Source organism: Harpia harpyja, chromosome 7, assembly GCF_026419915.1.
Source record: "Harpia harpyja isolate bHarHar1 chromosome 7, bHarHar1 primary haplotype, whole genome shotgun sequence".
In the NCBI taxonomy this organism is placed as follows: Eukaryota; Metazoa; Chordata; class Aves; order Accipitriformes; family Accipitridae; genus Harpia; species Harpia harpyja.
In genome coordinates this window covers 27,984,284-28,003,329 of record NC_068946.1, presented here as the reverse complement: position 1 = coordinate 28,003,329, position 19,046 = coordinate 27,984,284, and the positions used below count along the sequence as shown (strand labels likewise).

Genomic DNA, 19,046 nt, shown 5'->3' with positions numbered 1-19,046 from the left:
TACTCACTTCTTCAGTTCACTGACTGTGTTCACGTTAGCATAAAATAAAATAAAATGGTACCTTCAAAGAAATCAAAATCTTGCAAGTCATCGGGCAGCCGTGGCAGGACATCAGAGAAGTCCTCCTGATTCAATTCCAAGTCATGTGGAATGTCTGTGATTTCATTGGCGATATCATCAGGCAGCTCATCAGTACTCAGCTCTGGTGTGGAGGGGCTCCTGGACAAAAAGTACCATTAGTCTCTGGTGTTCAACGACAACTACAAATGCTTATCCATCTATAATGGGTGTTTCCCCACACCTTTTTTTTTTCCATCATCTAGGACAAAAAATGCTTTTAGATAGTTTCTTTAGGAAGCCTACAGTTAGCCTACTGATTAAATACATCAGATGCGGCATCAGGAGCAAGACATTTTATCCATCAAACCCAATAATTGCTTAAATCTGAAATGACCCACTCTAAGGTTTTTTTTCAACAGTCACAAGAAGATGCAATTTCTAGCCCCGCTCCAGATGCTGATCAGCACAGCAACATCACACCTTTCTACAGTGTTCATTGGCAACATTCAAGCTAGCAGTGGGCAAACCGTGGCAGGGCTACTACTGACCGTATGTGGGGCATCTCTACTGGCAGTGAGACACTGGCAGGCATGGTGAGGTTCCCTTGGGGCACTGCAGGAGGAATGGGCTTCTGGGGCCGGCGTGGGCCTCGCCTTCTCTTCTTCTTGTGTTTTTTAGTAAGTGCAGGTGGCTTCGTTTTTTTCCTGGGTTTCCTCTGCTGCTGGTGCTGAACTTTACGGGAGCTGTCCCCTCTCAAGAAATTGTCCTTTGGGAATAAAACAATACCAATGGGAGCATATTAAGAACAAGTATCACTTTCCTTGCTTTTTTCGCCTGGTCGCTCCACAGACATTCACATGTAATGCAAGAGAGACTGCTAACTTACACCCAGGCAAGGTTACAAAAATTACACTGTTTCCTTCCTCATTGATCCCAATGGCAAAAATCACGTAGACCAAATTATGAGGTATGCTAAACAGATCACGCAGTGTGACTTTAAAAATCACCATAGCAAACCCTAACTAAATCAGTGCAAAACTGTAACCTTTGGCAGCATTTCTGTAAGTATTAAAGACAGAACACTGTTGTGAGGTGGCAGTAATGGGGATAGTGCGCAGCAGCTGAAGCTAGCATCCTCAAGTACTCACTGCCATAAAAGAGGGGCAGCACTGAGGAAATGGAATTAATATTGTAGGGCTAGGGTATGGATGTGGGTAAACAACTAAGGCCTCATTGCTTTTGAACAGCAGTCATTGGCCAATTGAAAAATAAATCAAACCATCATCAGTTTTCAGTTGCCATCACACTGGGAGTGGCAGAGGATTGTATGTCCTACAGAAGTAAACCTTGGAGACACACTGAAGACTGCCTGGGAGAGGGGGAAAATCCCATACAAATCTTTGTAGCACACACCCTCGCATTTTAACCCAGAAAACTCCATAATTCTCAAATATTGGAGAAGCTGGACAAAAACAGTAACAAAAAACCCACAACAACCCAACAGCAGAACAAAGCAAAGAAAAAAACCCAGGCAGTTTTATGCCTAATGCCCTGAAGGACGGGCAAGACAGAATTGGGTTTGTGAATTATCCCAGAAGTTTTGCTCTGGAAGATGGGAGGCATAGAAGGAGAGCAGAGGGCATCATTTTAAATGCTTTTCCTCTGGGATCCACGGATCCCTCAAGGAGGTTAAAGATGAATTCCAATAATTACCAAAAGCTAAATAAAGCAGCAAAAACCATTATTTGTATGCTTGTAATTGCTACCTACATTTCCTCAAGAAAATATTTTGGGCTCCATGTACTGAGACTGCTTGAGATGCAGTGTTCTTACCATACCACACTCATACTATATTCAGATCCAAGGGCCAGGAGTGAGCCCAAATAAAAGGGCCACGGAATCTCTCACAACGATCTTCTATTTCTCGATTGAAGAGAGGAATCAAATTTCTTCCAGTGAAAGATATTCTCACGCACACTTTATTATATCCTCAAAAGTATGTAAAAGATTTTCACAACATACTTTATACTAATTGGAAATGTTTGGCATGTTTTAACCCCTTAAGAAAAATAAAAGGAAATGAGCTTTTAGGTTCATAAACTTGCTAATTGTCAAGCAAGAGTTCATAGAAAGACTGGGGTTAAAACTCCTGGTCATCCCAATACACAAGTAACTACAGTTTTGACTTTGTACTTACCATTTTTTTGGCATGTTCTTCGCACAGAGGTGTCTGGTGTGTAATGTCAAAAACTGGCACAGAGCACTGTTGACCATCCGCAAACTTGGCTGTGCAACTTGAGAAGAGCTGCTGAGAACGGTTCAATAAGATATCTGTGCATTTCTGCATCAGGAATAACACATGAGGCAACGACGGAGGAACGCCCTTTGATTTATCAATCTGATGAAGATCAGGGTCTTCAACTCTACCTGTCCATAGATGCTACTTTTAATGAGTACCCTAACTTTGTTATTCAAGTTCAAAGCTAGGTAAGGCTCAAACCCAACTTTTAAAGTGAAAAACTGCATTCATGCAGAATTTCTAATGATTTTATTATATATTGAGATAGTTTTATAGAAGCAGCCATTTCACTAATGAGTTCTTAGCAAAAAGAAGCCTTTTCCTGGAGTCTTAATCAATAGATCAATAGTAGCCGTTGGAACAGCGTAGTCAACAGGACTATTTCCTTACAGACTAATGACAATCCATACTGAAACATTAAAGAAAGAGTATTTCTTAATTCAGTCTTTTAAGGTACATTCTTGGCATTTATCTTTAGAGCACAGAGAAAGAAGTTTCAAGATCCTTCCTGCTCCTCTGAAAAAAAGATGTGCAATCAGACAGAAAGGTCAAGTAAATCCAAATGTAAGCTTGCTGAGATTTCCTTCAGAAAAAAATCCCCTGCAGGAGTGAAAATGTTTCCAGACTTACAGCAAATCAAACAGATATTTCATTGTGTTTTTTCAAACAACATGAGAAGCACTCCTTCCATCTTGAACAGTTCTTAGACCTCACCATCACTATGTATGTTCAGAAAATGTTGAAAACGCAAAAGGAAGGACAAAGAAAATGGAAAACCTGCAGAACAGTTCGGACGGCAGACTTGGACAGATGGGTCAGAACCAAGAGCCTGTTCATTTTAGGAGACACTGTTTCCATTGAAAAGAAATTGCAGAGCAAAAAAATGGGCACAAATGCAAAATCACTAGTCTTGACTTCTCTGCTCTACACACACCAACAAGCAACACAGCTTAAAAAAAAAAAAATCAGAATCATGAGGCAAATCCCAAACACAGCTGCGCAACATGGTGCTCTCTCATAGACAGGTTTTGAACTGCTCTGCAGACTATTTTTAAGGGGCCTGCAAAAATCAACCAACAAAAAAAAAAGGCACCTGCAAACAAAAAAGACTGAAAAGGTGCTGCAGTCTGACAACTACTGGAACAGATCAGCACTAGTAATTTAAAATACCAAAACCAAAAGTTCCAACAAAAGGAGTCACTCCAACAAAAGCACCAACGATTCTTTAGCTAAACAAAAAAGACAAAAGTCCTGCAGAATTCTTAGTATTCCACGTCAGAAGTCTGCCTGTTTATAGTCTTCAGAATCAAACCTCACATCTAATGTGCTCCCTCCTTTCTGTGATCTTCATGCATTGACTCTTAACACCTTTTTCAGGCTTTGCTTGAGATCCCGAGCACTGGGAATTCTTCCTCATCTAGAATATGGATTCTGTGACTCCTCCTATTCTGCTTCTTTAAACAATGCAAAGTATCAGATTTCCATCTTCCTAGTCAGGGTAAGCCATCTTTTTATACTAAGTGTAAAAACTTGTTCCCAAACCCTTCATAAGTAGTTAGGCTCTTGGAACCTACCAAGAACTGTATGAAAGCCACGAGGCTGAAAGCCAGGTGGTTTGTACCAAGTCATCTGTGAAAGATGATCGTTTTTGTAAAGGCTTCTTGCGCCTACTAAATGTAGCTTACAAAGTAAAATGATGTGACTATGATAGATACCAGTGGAAAACTACTTATCTTCACCGTCTACAGACCCAAATCACACAGACAAATTAAAAGCAAAGTAGTTGATGAGACACTAACAAACAGGTATTTCTTTGTGAAAACGTATTTGTCAATGCACAAACCTAACAAACAAAAAACCTTAAACCACAACAGCTTCCACATCTGAATGCAACTCCCAAACAGAGTTAAGAGGATACGCTGAAAACAATGCCTGGTGAATGGAAGGGCCTTGTTAGTGCACTGTTCTCCCTTCGAAGTCCCACTACAGGTTGTTGGTTCTGCATCTCTCTGCCTCGCTTGGCTTGTGCTGAAAAAAAAAAAGCATAGAAGAGTTTAGAGACAAAAACCCAGTCTCAGGTGGTTACTTAGCATAACTATTGCACGGAACGTGGCGTGGCACAGTAGGATGAAAAACTGTAACACACCTGTGTGTCATAATCCAGGTAGGTGCACACTACTACCAGACTCTACACAGGGATACAGAATAGATGTCAATGACAGGTGAAGGTGTGACTGCAGTAACAGGATCATTGTTTATTTCACAGGGCCTTAATTGTAATGAGAGGTGCTGTGTGCTACTACCATGTAACTATTACAACACCCTGCAACAGAATCAAGGACAGCAGTAGGTGAGTGTCAACACAGGTGACCCTTAAAATGAGGTCAATCTTTAGAATACAATGTACTGGGTATGCCTACATGGGCAGTCAAGTGCACTTCCAAGCCTGTTCATAAATCAAAACATGCCGAGCATACCCAGAGCTTACATGCAAGCATGTGCTCAGACAAACTTAGACTGAGCTCTGGAGTGGTAGAGCCTGAGCGTGCTCAACATGGGTAAAAGCCCTCCTTCATCAACATGCTACAGCCCAATCCACCAGCAGGTGCCCAGAGCTGAGCGCTTCCTCAGCACAGTCTCAATGCTTTGAGACTGAGCTGCAAGCAGGTGACCAGACAGCAGTGTGGATGAGTACTGCAAGCATTACACAGCTCGCTTGGTGTTAGCCTGGTCTCAAGGCATTTGTCACCTTCATGTAGATAAAGCTGGTGATTCCCGGACTGACTTTCACCTCTGTACACGTTGTTTTCTAGGTTGACAAAAAGCTGTCTGTAGCCTGACTGTTTTCCTTCAGCCATTTCTGTCATCGACTGCACTTTGACTGAGCAAAGTTTTAGTTAGCAATATTATTCCTGTGAAAAATTTCGTAATTTAAAAGACTCTGTGGTTACTTAAATTAACCAGAGCAGTGATGACAGGCATACCTGGCTTTGCCAGCCTACCCAAAACAACGTCATCTTTTTGGGGTAATAAAAGGCAAAAATAATGGCAAAAAACCAGCAAGAGTTTGCCAGTTCTGGCACGGTTTTGCTGTAGTTCAAGTTTGGAGACATTTACACAACTTTGTAAACTAGTAATATACTTCTACATTACACCTCTGAGCAGCTCTTCAGTACCATTCCACCTCCCCAACAACAAACCCTCCAACTGTGATGAACCACAGCCCACTGCCCAGGAACAAAAGCATCCCATAACCAGAATATACTCTCAGTACTCCAGCCTGCCTCTCATGTTAGCCCTCCTACCCCCTAGAGTCACACATCCTGTAAAGTAAAACCACAACAAGAAAAGGATGCTGCTGATACCCCAGACATAACACCAGGGTTCAGACTTACTCTGTTTCTGCACAAATACGAATCCACCAACTCTCAGTATGCTGAGAGCTGGAGGGATGTTGACATTATCTAGAAAGAATTCCCACAGAAGGTAACCTTCAGAGTTGTTAGAAGATATTTATTTTGTTGCCAAGTTTCATTTAATGTTAGATTGAGTTAAATCTAACAAAAAACATGAGCTTAAGTTTGATTTGCTGGGAAGATAATTAACAGGAGGTACAGGCTTTTCAAAAAAAGCTCTGAAAAACGAAATCTGAATTGAAGCAGTGAACTGCAGACCAGACTGCACAACTTCTGAAGAACTGGGCTTAGTAAAGTACCAGATATTTGAAGGCAGCCAAAATACATAGATTAATTAATAAGAATAAATTTTAGCAGGCCACTAACTTCTTTTGTGGCATTTAAGAAATTGGGCCCAGATACTACTGAACAAACAATCCACATTTTAAAACACAAAGCTGGAGAATGCCTGTCTTCATGGAAAACACTGTATGCTGTGTTTATTTTACTCCACTGACAGGCATTTATGTGTCATGGTTTTTCTGCCTTGTGCATGCCTATCAGTTTCAGAGTTCAGCATTTCAGATGCTGGATACTCTGCCCACCTCCACCCTGTCCAGACTCTGGACTGCAGTCACAGTGGAAGGTCTAACCTGGTATGAGCACACGCAGCTCTTCGGAGTTCTTGTATCAGCTGCCCAGCACGCTCCGGCTCTCTGCTGGCCGCCTGCAGCAAGGCTTTCCGGAGTGTATGCCGGCACTTCTTCTGACGAGATTCTGCCCGCTCCAGGCGGCAGAGGTGCTTGTATTTCTGCTGAAAGTAAGTGCAAAGTCTGGTCACCCTGGAACTCCTGTCATCTGCATTGTCATCATCGGACCTAAAGGAAGGAAAATAAAAATAAATGGGCCTTAAATATTTTTTTTTCAAGGAAGCTAATTTGTCATTTTAATAGAATTGTTAAGTTGGCATCCATCTTCTAGCCCCACAAACATCCAAAGGCTGAAATCAGGCACGGATGCTTGAGAAATGGTAAGAGCAGGATCCCTTTTGAATTCTAAATGTACTTACCCTTCTTAGTATGTCATTATTAGAGATTACATCAATTTATCATCAAGTCTGACACATTTAAATGCCTGGAGCCTGCTGTTCAAAAGAAATCTATACTGTTAACCTTTATTTACTGTAAATGTCTCAGCAAATGAGACAAACTCTTAAATCAAAGTGCAATTAATGGAGAGGACAAGGGTGGGGAACTACATAGTGGAAATTTATTGAAGAAAGGTCATACTGGAGAAGATGGTCAAATCCTAAGAAGTACCAAAACTTCTGACTTTTTCCAATTCCTTTTACTCCACCAGGTGGTGTATTCCTTTCTAAACCAAATAGACACTCACGACAGCTAGCAGTTGATACTGCTTTCCCCTTGCTGCAGAGTTAAAGTTGAATTACAGTACAGCCATGGAGAAGAAATTCACATTTAACTGCAAAGGTACTGAGGGAAAAATCAGACCAGGGCTAAGCAATGACCAGATAAAGGACTGATCCAATTCTTTGTTGCTTAAGAAAGCCTTTTTCCATTTATCTTGCCTTTCTGAACGTCCAGGCACATATCAACAAGACCATCAAACCGTGTCAACATGTTTGGCTAAATGAAGTAAAAATCATGACACTTAATAAAATCATCACTGGGACTTGTTAAAACAACAAGGTCCATGAAGCTACCCAGAAGTCCTCCACAACGAGCACTGGTTTGCAGAATTATTTTTTTGTTCATGGAGCAACAAAGGCCGCACACTGAATCTAAGCAAAGCAGACTTTGCTCAGTTTTTCCTTTAAGTTTTTCCTTATAGAACAGAGAAACTTTTTCCTAACTTTCCTATCCGTAAAACAAAAAAAGGGCAGGGGGAAGAAAACACATCTAAACAAATGAAGCAAATCAAAAGCTCCCAAGGTTCAGGCTGCAGAGCTTGGCCAGCGAGATTGAATGAGCTGACATCCAAACCTGTGCACAGCAAAGCAGACCACAACTAGCTGATGATAGAAAAGATGCAAAATACCAGCCATGATATTTACTAAATAAAGTAAGAAAGATCCAGAAACACAGGCAGAATAGCTGTCCCTGAAAAGCAATATGACTAAGACCTACTTTCCTTTCTGGAAACTCTTATTCCATTTACATGCAGGCCAAATTTAAGAGACTGCATCCATCTCCACTAAGGCTGCCCACAAAAACTCTGCAGGAACGAACACTGCCTTGACACAAATGCACATTTTTATAAAGTTTTATGTAAAGTCAACCATACTATGTATTTTGTTTGTTACAACAGATTACAGATTATTTTCTGGAAGCATAAATTACAAGTAATTAACCTCTGCAACTAAATGCTTAGCAGCAAACACAACCTGTTAAAAATATTTAACATATGTAATGTTTAAAATATTTTCATATTGAAAATGAAAAGAAAAAAACACTTTTAAGATCTCTTAGGAAAGAATGCCTACTGGGAAAAACAACCTGTTTAGAAAAATTTAATTGTGTGCTATTTAATATAGATTTTCATTTTTCCAATGTACTAATAGAAAACAGGAATACAGGGATGGGATCACTTAGATGTAGGTAGGTTCAAGGTCTTAGATCTAGGCCAAGATTCTTTAACAAAGTTGCAGACATACTGATTTAATTTTAATTATGGTTACAAATTAACTTTAAGAAAAGACAAGAATATTCCTTAGAGGGAAAAAAGTGTTTCTTCTGGGTGGAAAGAGTGTTTTTTCATGCAAATGTCTTTATATTTGACACTTTTTACTTCCCTGCCATTGAAATAGACAGAAAAAAGTCATCCTATGTTAAAATATTTTGAACTGCAGTTTATGAGATCATTTTAAAAAAGTAGATGAAGACATATATACAAGATGTAGAAAGAAATCATGCCTGCAATGGACAAGGGCTTATTCTGAGGCAAACATTTTCTGAAAGCTTATTCAGAATTGTTTCCAGGCCAGTAAGATTAAGCAAAGCATATTTATATGTTCAAAGAAACCTAAAAATATCACAATAACACCTCCTTTTTTTTTTTGCTAGGCAAGGACTGAAAGCGAAAGGTACTTTTATTGTCATTTCATAAATAAGTTTAACAACTTCTATTTAGTTTATTCCCTTAAGCTGCATATATAACTTCTGAAGTTCAACTTAATGTGTAGCATTTCATGTTTTAAAAGATTTCTGAAAGAGCACGCAAACCATTTGATAATCCAAAATACTTCTTCCCAACCCTTCCCTTTAAGACTGTCATGTGTAAACATCAGGGGAATTATTGCTGAGTGTTCATGAAGAAAACAAAGGCAGCACGAAGCAACAGAAAGGAAAAGCAAAAGGGTAGCGCGAGCAGTCAGGCACCATCAGGGAACCAGGAGAACATGCTCTCTACTCTGAGACACCACAGCAACTGTACTTCAAAATCCTCTGTAAGGAGGTATTTGAAGAACCTTCCCCTCTTCCTCTTAGTTCTTCTCGTTATTGGGAGTTATTAAATCCAGCTTTGACAATACAGCGTTGATATTTGCTCCTTTGAGTGAGCTGGTATGAGGAGGGACTCCAATCCTCACACTCCCTTCTCAAACTCGCTACTTGAAACGCTCACTTTATCTGTATTTCAGCACAGGAAGTGAAAAACTACTTTGTTTTAAAGTCATTTGTTTTCCAGTACTTTCTAAGCTACAAGACCCAGTAATCGAATCAACTGGGGGGAAGCTTCACTAATCAGGAGCAGGGAACAGCCCCTGCTTTCCCCCTTGAATTGCTGCTCCCGTGAGCAATTCCTCCCACCCCAGCAGCCTTCCCTGCCAGCCGCCCTGCCTGCACTGCGCCTGGTGCCAACTTCTGCGCTACTATTTGAACTCAAACTTCTGTGCCTGCCTCGAAGTGCTGCATCCTGGAATCCTGCGACCACAGGAACCCGATTTTCCAAAATTAAAGAACAGAATAATAAAAGCAGACATTTGGCCTGTGTTTCCACAGATGATCGCAACAATATGAATTTTACAGATTAAAAGGCCAGAAGGCAAGTGAGCTCAAAAATTTATTACTGTTAAGACATTAATTTTAAACCAATCTCATCAATTTTTGAGAGTTTAAAAGCAGCTAGAGTATCACACAAGAAGTTCAACAGAAAGTTAGAGGATTCCCCCCACAATCATACAACCAGAAATGCTGAGAACAAGCTGCCCAGTAATGCAGAAATTAACTGTTCGCTTTCTCTTACTCATCTGTTCTGAGAAGCATCCCTCCCACTGTCTTCCACAGAGACAAATGGAAAAGGACAGAATGGAGTTTGCTGGTGGAGAGTTATCCCTTTCACACAGGGATCGAAAGATCAGACACAAATGAGCAGAGAAAAAATAGCTTTAATTTTACTATGAAAAACAGTAAGTAAATTCCCATAAGTTTAGGTATGTTATTTCAGAATCTAAAGGTTTTGGGAAACAACCTCCATTAGTTTTCTGGTAAAATTAGCCTCCAAAATTCAGAGCCATAATAAGTCATTGGCTAAGTTAGGAGCCACCAGTCTGCACCGCCAGATTAGCAAGACAGAGTCATTTTCACAAATCAGATCACCCAAGAAATAGTCTGAACTAATTCATCTTCAGCAGCAGACAGACCACATTGCAAAAGTGTCAAAGTGAAACATTTCAGGTAATAAAAACCTCTACAGAAGCTTACAGAGTAGGAATTAAAGTTTTAGAAGGCTGACATCAAGTGAATGTATCAATGTTTATCCATAAACAAAATTAGAAAAGATGTTGAAGAGCTAACACTGGGCAGGCTGATGGAAGTACAAAAGCACCCAGTACCATACAAAAATGTATCCATCATGATTAGTTAAGACAGTGTTTAACTGAAGTGCATAAAATGCTAGAATGGAACAGAAAATGTCAAGACAAGGCATTATTTTCTCTCAGTATGTGAAAAGAGTAGGAAGAATCCAAAAGAAGTTAAGACAAATAGAAGACAAAACACACAAAGATGACCTTCAAAAGCTGACAAAAAAATAGGAATCTATGGAAGAACCAGATCAAATGTCAAAGACAGAAGAGTATAATGGAAGTTATTTAATAGATATATCTGCTTTGAAAATTATGTATGACTTAAAAGTCTGAAAGTCTGTTCATGTTCTCCCAAAACAGTTTATTTAAAAATTGCCTTTTAAGTTAAAACTAATGTTTGTGATGTAATGTGTGTCTCTCTGACTGCTGATGCCCTAAAAAACAATGGTCATTCATAACAGAAAAAAAACTTTCTTTTAAAAAAGGTAAGTCTACACACTGCTAATAAGCTCTGATACACTGAAGGCTCTCAGTATTTAGTATCCTGGTGTCTGTCCTGATGACAGAGATACAGCTTTGTTGTTCACCTTGTGGACAATCTTTAGACATGGTAAGAAGTTCTGGTAAGTTTCAGAATTTCCATGTAACAACAAAATAACCTTTCATTAACATCATTACTCTAAGGGTGGTTTAAAAATTAAACAAATGGGAGAGAGTTGTATCAGAAAGTCCAGCTGCATAGTGAAAGAAAATCACGTTATAGAAACTACAATAAAATCTTATTGAGACCCAAATTTCGCTATCAACGTGCTTCAGTTTTGTTACAATACTATGCTTGGGATGCTTTGCTTTAACTTTGCACCTTAAAATTTACATTAATAGACATATATTATCATATCCTGCTGTAAGTTCAGATTCATGACCTAGCAGTATATGGAGAACACCATAAGCCTTTCTGTACCAGCAGCTAATACCTGCTCTGCTTGTATACTTACATACTAAGCATGACCTTCTATGGTATGGAATATCCCCTTGGCTAGTTCGGGTCAGCTGTCCTGGCCATGCTCCCTCCCAGCTTCTCGCACACCTGCTTGCTGGCAGAGCATGGGGAACTGAAAAATCCTTAACTTAGGACAAGTGCTACTTAGCAACAACTAAAACATCAGTGTGTCATCAAGATTATTCTCACACTAAATCCAAAAGACACTGTACCAGCTACTAGGAAGAAAATTAACTCTATCCCAGCCAAAACCAGGACACTAAGTTAGGTAGAAACTAGGACAGAAGGCAACAAGCTGTTTCATAGCTCTTACAAACAAATGTATTCAAACAATCCTTTGTTTCAGCAAAGCACTCGAACAAGCGCTTAGGTTCCACTGACTCCACTTGAAGCGAAGCTCATATTTACATGATTTATTCCATCAAGGCCAGCATGAATACTAAAGAATCATACTCACTCATGTCTCTCATAGCCAAGGGTTTCTCGGATAGACCACGCAACCTGGTAAGGGGAGGTTTGCTCTGAATCCTCCAACTCTTCTCCACTGTCTTCAGACCAATCCAGCCCTATGGGAATTGAAAACATGAGAGCTAGATGAAAAGTGTATACACCTCATGTCAGTCTCTGAGCAACCTATGGCACAAAACATGAATGTGTAGTATAGTTGCAAGCATAATTATGTTTGATTAAATCATATAATATTCTCAGTTACACAGGAAAAGTTACAGTAACAGCTCTATTACAGTGTGCAAATAGCATGCACTGATTTTTGTCAAATTTGAGTTTTCCTTTTAAAATCCTTATCGGCTTCTTTATCCATAAGCAGTGGGAGAAAAATCACCAGCTTTCTTACTCACAGAAAAACATTACAGCTTTCATACCAAGCACATGGAATCTTCAGAAATGAGGTAAGAGAGAAGTCCCTGCTACGAAGAACTGACTGCCTGGTAATTTTTAAGACTATATGATCTAAATAGGCCACTTTCATTTCTGTTTATATTCCAACCCCTGCTCTGTGCCAAAACACAGGGAGAATAGCAAAACCATAAGACAGAGCAGCATGGACAGAGAGATGCACAGCTACACAGGATGTTCCTCTGCTCAGTCTCTATAATTGCCTGCCAAATGTCTACATTAGCGTGAAAAGAGAGCTAAAGGGAGAGATGCAAATACTCCTGCACTTTTACTAAGCAGCATGCTTTTGCTTAATGATGATACAGTAGGATCAACTTATTGTATGCACCAGCAGCCTCAGCTGGTCAAGCTAAACACAATCATTGAACAGGACAGCCAGAAACAGCATCCAGTAAGTTCTCAGGTGGAACATTTTAGCTGGAGCTTCATCTTTTGCAGTTTTACCTATTCTCTCTCCCACATCCAATGGAATTCTTGCCAATTCCTTGCAGCAGGTGGGATAAAATCCCATAGCTGCATTTACAAGCCAGCATTGTTTTTTCACTTTCTTGTGTGCTCCTTGAACATGGAGCAGCAGTTGGGATAGAGTTAAAGAGCACTTTATTTTTGCCAAAAATCAACTAAACGACTATATCCGAGATGATTCTGAAGAAGTCAGATGCTTTGAATTTGGGAAATGCATCAGTATTCGGTCACCTCCTTTCAGAGTTAGACACACACACACACACACACACTTGGAATACAATCATCAGGAGTGCCTTCATCATTTAGAAGCAATGCTTTAACATAAACCAGAAATATCAGAAACCCTATTTTTCAGGAACTTCAGGATCTATTCTTTGTTCCTATTTTTAAGATACACATTTGAACTAAATTAAGGTATCTTAAGACACTTGATAAAATGCCAGAATTATACTTTCAACTTAAATGTTTTTTACTCTTGCCCCTTCCATAAAGGAATGAAAAAACAACTTAATCGTTGGATAAAGGTGTCCACAGTTGATACCATGTAACAAATTATTTACCCAAAGCTTAAAAATAAAATCAGAGGTTGCGTTGTTTTGCTTCTAAGGGGCACTGCAGAAATGAAGGAATAATATCTAATCCAGACTCAGCTATACTCACATTGAAGACTGCAGTTACATTAATATCCGATTATATGGCTCTGATGTGGGTACACATAAAACTGGCTACAACTTTTTAAAGATTCTGTGCAGTCATCTCTAGTGCTACTCTATCATAAAAAAGAAATCCTGAAATTCTCTGAACCAGCATAACTGGTTTTTAATATTAAGGCATATTAGGAAAAAATAACAAATATATTTTCCACTCTTACATAATTAATATGCAAATTCCATTACTTTGCCAAATCCAAAATGTTCTAATTGCACACACATAGTTATGCAATCTGCATTACTGTACATTTATGGGTCTAATCAGTTTTTTTACTATGCCTCTTTTTTTAGGAAAACGTATTCTCTTCACCACTTGAGAATGTAAAACATTAAACACAGAAAGTGATCTTTCTACAGTCTTTCAAAACGCAGGTCACTTTCTAAGCTATTGGGGTCTGTGACACTCAGAAGTGCCTCTGGAGCTGCTGTTCCTCAAAAGACCTGCATTATATATAGGACCATCAAAGCAATTTTCTGATGAATAATGTCCTTTGGAGACATACTATGGGATGCTAATTATCTTCTGAACAAATAGTCAAGCTATCCCATGAGTGCCAAAGGGCAGATCTTAACAGCAAATTAAAAAAAGGTTAATTGAAATAGCAAAAATTACAGATGTTTGCAATTAAATAAGATGTTCTATGAAGAATGTCCAGATTTATTTGAAATCTTTTTTTTTTAAACATCATAAAAGGCATTCCTGCTCTAATATCACACACTGACTCCCTTTTCCCTGTCAGGATTTTATTACTTAGGAAAGTACAATCTAAAACTAAGCAGAAAAGTAAGGTAACTTTGGAGGGTGAGGGAGATAACAAGAACAGCTAGGTGTACCTAGGTCCGTATTCACAATCACGACAAATAAGCCACAAGGTCAGCTGCCTTTTTAAAGCTTTATAGAGCAGTACTACCATAGCAGCAAGTTGGTTATATTTACTTACATCTTCCCAAGCAGCAATTGATTATTATGGTTTCTAGATAATAAGTAAGGAGGAGACTATTCTTGCGCTGCTATGTGGACAAGACTCCACTTCCAATTACCTTCTGTAACAGCACTGCCCTCCTGCAGCAGTCTTTTGCTTTTGTTCATCCACATTCTGTACACAAATAGGCCCAGTCAAGAAAAATTATCTTACGCTCCAATTTTCCCAGTCAAGTCAACTGGAAATTTGGATCTGCAGAGAATGATGAGCCAAATCTCCAAACTTTTACTTGCACTCATTTTGTAATGTGCACTTGTCACATATCTAACATTCAATCTAACCTTGTCCACTCATGTAGGTACAGCTGGCACCACCTTTACTACTCGAGTTGCAAATCTTCTATACAACATCTGTATCGTCCAAGCAATGTTTTCTACACTTCGGTTTGATTTCTCAAATGGTTAACAGAACATTTAAGAAGAATAAACAACCAAAATGCCATAAACCATATGTGACAGGTCCAGGCATTCCCTTCATAGAGAACAGGGCTAAAGAAAACACCAAGAGATTACCTAGTTCAGGGTTATTTTGTAAGGACCACACATGAATGCAGGACAGGACTAGGAAGACATTCCCCTTTTGTATTTTGGTTTCAGGTTAAAAAATAAGGCAGCAGTGCATCTATTATCTACCCACCTAAATGTGGAAACAGATCAGTGTCCAGCTGCTGTTTTCGAGTGCACAGTTTCACCAGTCTCTGTAGCCGGCTCATGCAGGATGAGTGCGGAGAGAAGGCTGTGGCTTTCATGAGGACCCGATCAGTCCTTGGAGGGTCCGTGACAGGAGCCCTAGCGGGTGGCAGGAGAGGCAGAGGTCTCTTGTTAGACAACTGCCGGGCTTGTGCTATAGTGTGTGTGGTGGGTGCCACTCCCTGCATTGGTAGGCTGGTGTTCGGAGGTTGAGGTGACTTGCAGACTATGCCCTGCGGTAGCCCTGTCGGCTTTAACGAAGCTGATGAAGGTGGCAGATGGGAGTGCTGCTGCTGCAGAGGCTGCTGCTGCAAAGGTGCAGGAAGGGGGCTAAAGTGCTCTTGGCGAACTTTTAAAATCTCTGTCTCTCTCTGGCGCTGCCGGTTTTGAGCCAACTTGCTCTGCAACTTTTTCCTCACTGTTGCCCCTTTCCTTAGGTCATCATCCTCCTCGTTGAAAGCAAAGGGGTCTTCTAATTCTGCCTCCAGGTAGTGGAGAGGAAGCCTAGCCCCTGGAGGGGAGAGGGACATCCCATCCAGCCCATTGGGCATCTTCAAGGCCAGGCTGGGCACTGTCAGACTGAAGGCCATAGCATCCATCTGATGCCTGACCTTTACCTCCTCTATGGGATCATTCTTTTTCTTCCTCTCCTTTTTCGGTATAAAGCCAAGTACCTGCAGGTGGCTGTTACAGTACCTTTGAAAAGTAAAAGCAGTCAGTTATTAACTCAACTCCTCTAAGCAAAATCTGAGGAAAACAGACATCACTAAAGGGAAACCCCCACACAACGATTTCATGCAAATATAAATCGAAACACAAGACATTTTATAAGTGTACACAACTGCTTCTAATACAACAGATAACTGTGGTGTTCCCAACCTGTAACAGAAAACAAAAACTTATACAAGTGACAATTTGCAATCTTAAGATATTAAAGTCTTAATTCATTATTCAAAGAAGATTAACACACAACCATTCAAAATATTTACTCTCTAATATGGTACATATTCACAAAACAAGGCGAACAAAACAAATGGACTGTCTGATACATAGAACAGTAAGAACTCAAGCCATTAACTCTGATCATTTCAAAAGCTCCCAAGAAAAAGTACATTGAAGACTACTTCCTTTCATTTGGCTGTTCTTTCACTGGAAGTAGTTAACATTTTCATCAACACACACATTTATTATTATGAATTCCATTGGAGTAGGGAGCAGTTTCTTGTATGGACAATCTCACTACAGATACCTGGTGAGAAGGGTCGCTATTTGCACTTAATGAACAAGTAGCATAAATATTTAAATTCTGTTTTAGTGGTTTAACATGATCAATTTTGCAGCCAGAGGATTAGCTGAATGTTCTTCAAACAAAAATCTAGTTTAAAAGAAATTCTCTGCTGCTACAGAATGTTTACACAATGCCAGGAATATGTAAACATACAATCTACAAACATGGATTTTAAGCTCTTCTAATATAAAAAAAGGCTTTTAAAGTCATGTTATTAAAAGAAAAAAAAAAAAGGAAAAAAGTCTTTGAAAGTTTGTCATGAAAAGTAAAAGGAGAAGAATTACAATTTATGGCCACAGATAACATACTAAGAAGTAAACAATTTTTGTCTGATTAAAACAAGCAGGTGATAGGAATGTAGGAACCATGATCTGATCCCTTTCCTGTTTTACACAGGCAGGCCCTCCTGCAATCAGACTTTTGCCCTTGCAGGACCCCATCTATAACCTGCAGCTTATAGATGAAAACAAAGATATGAGGCAAGAGTGATGTCTACATCAAGGTATTTATGGACAAGGTAAGGAAATACCAATGAAGGTATTCTTTAAAATCTGATCAGTATGAATCTGAGAAAAGTAAGTTTTGTTGAACAAGTAGATTAAAATTAAATTTTTCCTGGGCTTCACGGAGAAAAAATAGCAGAAAAGCCCAAACCAAAACCCCCCAAAAGATTTAACACTTCAGTTTAGTGACTTTCAACTTGTTGACCCACCCCTAAAAAAGCAATGTGTGAACTGCTTCTAAAGGGTCCATAAAAGGTAAAAAAGAAAAAGCAAATTCATATATGCTCCTTAATGATCTCCATATGTGTAGTTTCCCAAGGGATCCACACCCATAAGGATTCACAAATCAGAAAAGGCTGAAAAGTACTGCTACTTATTATTGTCTAAATAACTTCATTATTACATTAAGTTGTAAGTAATAAATCTAGATGAGGCAAGCTGAAAACCAGCAATGTATGGAGTCCTTGTTAGAACACACTGGAATACTGTAAATTCATACTGAGAGATGTACTTCTAAAAATAAAATTACATAATTAGGCTCAGTAAAGCTTCCCTTAAAGTCAAGAGCACTATTCCCATAATTAAAACTAAACACTTTTAAAATATTTTGTTTATAACAAGACTGAGATCAGTTACAACAGCACTTTTAGTATGACAGAAGAAAAAACAATAAACAGACAAAACAAACACAAGGGAATTTTTGTCCCCCTTATTTGAATAAAATGACAGTTTTACTCAATGTGAATGCTTCCCTTATATTGTTCAGAACTTAAATATTGCCACCTCAAGCTTGTGCTGATGTGAGGCGGTAAAACTGGCTAGTCTGTTTTCATCGTGAAAAACAAAGAGAAAGCAAAAAAATAGAAAAGGTGAATAAACCTATGAAAAGGTAATAAGCTTGCTAACATTCTCTGAGTTTTAGGCTATTAAGGGGTTTGCTTGTTCATTTAACTCTAACAGAATCATTGTTATATGGCAGAGTATAAAGCTTTGGCTCTTTGGCTCTGACCATACAGTATCACTGAAAGCCAACTGTATCTTATGCAGGCATCACCTCTGGACACAAACCCATAGATGCCAGGCTACAACATAATGAAAATACTGATCACATGCACTTGCAGACTCCAGTACACATTGACCTGGCTCTATCAACTCGGTCTTCCAGCAGAACGGAGGCCAATACACTTTGGACTAAAAGGAACAAGAAGAAACTGGGAAGAGCACTTAAGTCTTCTCTGGGTAGAGAGGACTACGCGCAGGCAGTTTTGGCTAGGCATAATTTATCAGCACCAACTCAACCTTGGCCTTGCCAGGCTCTAGTTAGTCCCACGCGGAGCCAGGCAGGCACACGCACCACATCCGCTTCCCCATCCTTCAGGTTCCAGGATGGCTTTTTAGTTGGCCCTGGCCCAAACTGGCTCTGACTTTATGCGGTGCTGCAGAGCCCGGTGCAGACGTTAACCGACTCTGCTGGAACCAGTCTATAACCAGCTGAGTTAAGGCAATAAACTCTCTGAATCAGATGTAATGCCAGGGAAGGCATTAGCAGTTCATGCTCCATGGAAGACAGATCACTGGGAAGACTGGAATAGCACCTGCAAGTAGCACAGTTCTTTTCACATGGCTCTGAGCATGCAACCCTTTAGGATCAAGCTGGCCCTACAAGAGCCAAATCTATGTGCCTGTCTTAGTGGCTCGGTTTGTCACTTCTATAACCTGCCTGTGAGTTCTGCTCAGCAGACAGTAACACATTGATTATCTAATATAGTTTTTCCCCCCTTCCTTTCTCAGTGCCAAAGGCACTTATTCTGTGCAGGTGAGGTCGAGTGCAGTCAGCACATATGGTAAGAGTGGTGGTTGATATCCATTAAACCTATGGTAACATGAAGCACACATAAGGTGACAGGCTCTAAA

At 39.6% G+C, this 19,046-nt stretch overlaps 1 protein-coding gene across 2 annotated transcripts in view; it reads right to left on the bottom strand.

The window, feature by feature from the left end:
* Positions 1-19,046, bottom strand: part of INO80D (INO80 complex subunit D) — a 46,421-nt gene that overhangs the window by 14,648 nt on the left and 12,727 nt on the right. For both annotated transcript variants that reach the window (XM_052792688.1, XM_052792689.1), the window contains 7 exons: positions 15,289-16,037; positions 12,037-12,145; positions 6,408-6,632; positions 4,278-4,387; positions 2,258-2,391; positions 609-826; positions 62-219 (listed from right to left, as the gene is read on the bottom strand). In XM_052792688.1, the coding sequence (XP_052648648.1) occupies positions 62-219; positions 609-826; positions 2,258-2,391; positions 4,278-4,387; positions 6,408-6,632; positions 12,037-12,145; positions 15,289-16,037 (1,703 nt within the window). The remainder of the gene's footprint in view (positions 1-61; positions 220-608; positions 827-2,257; positions 2,392-4,277; positions 4,388-6,407; positions 6,633-12,036; positions 12,146-15,288; positions 16,038-19,046) is intronic.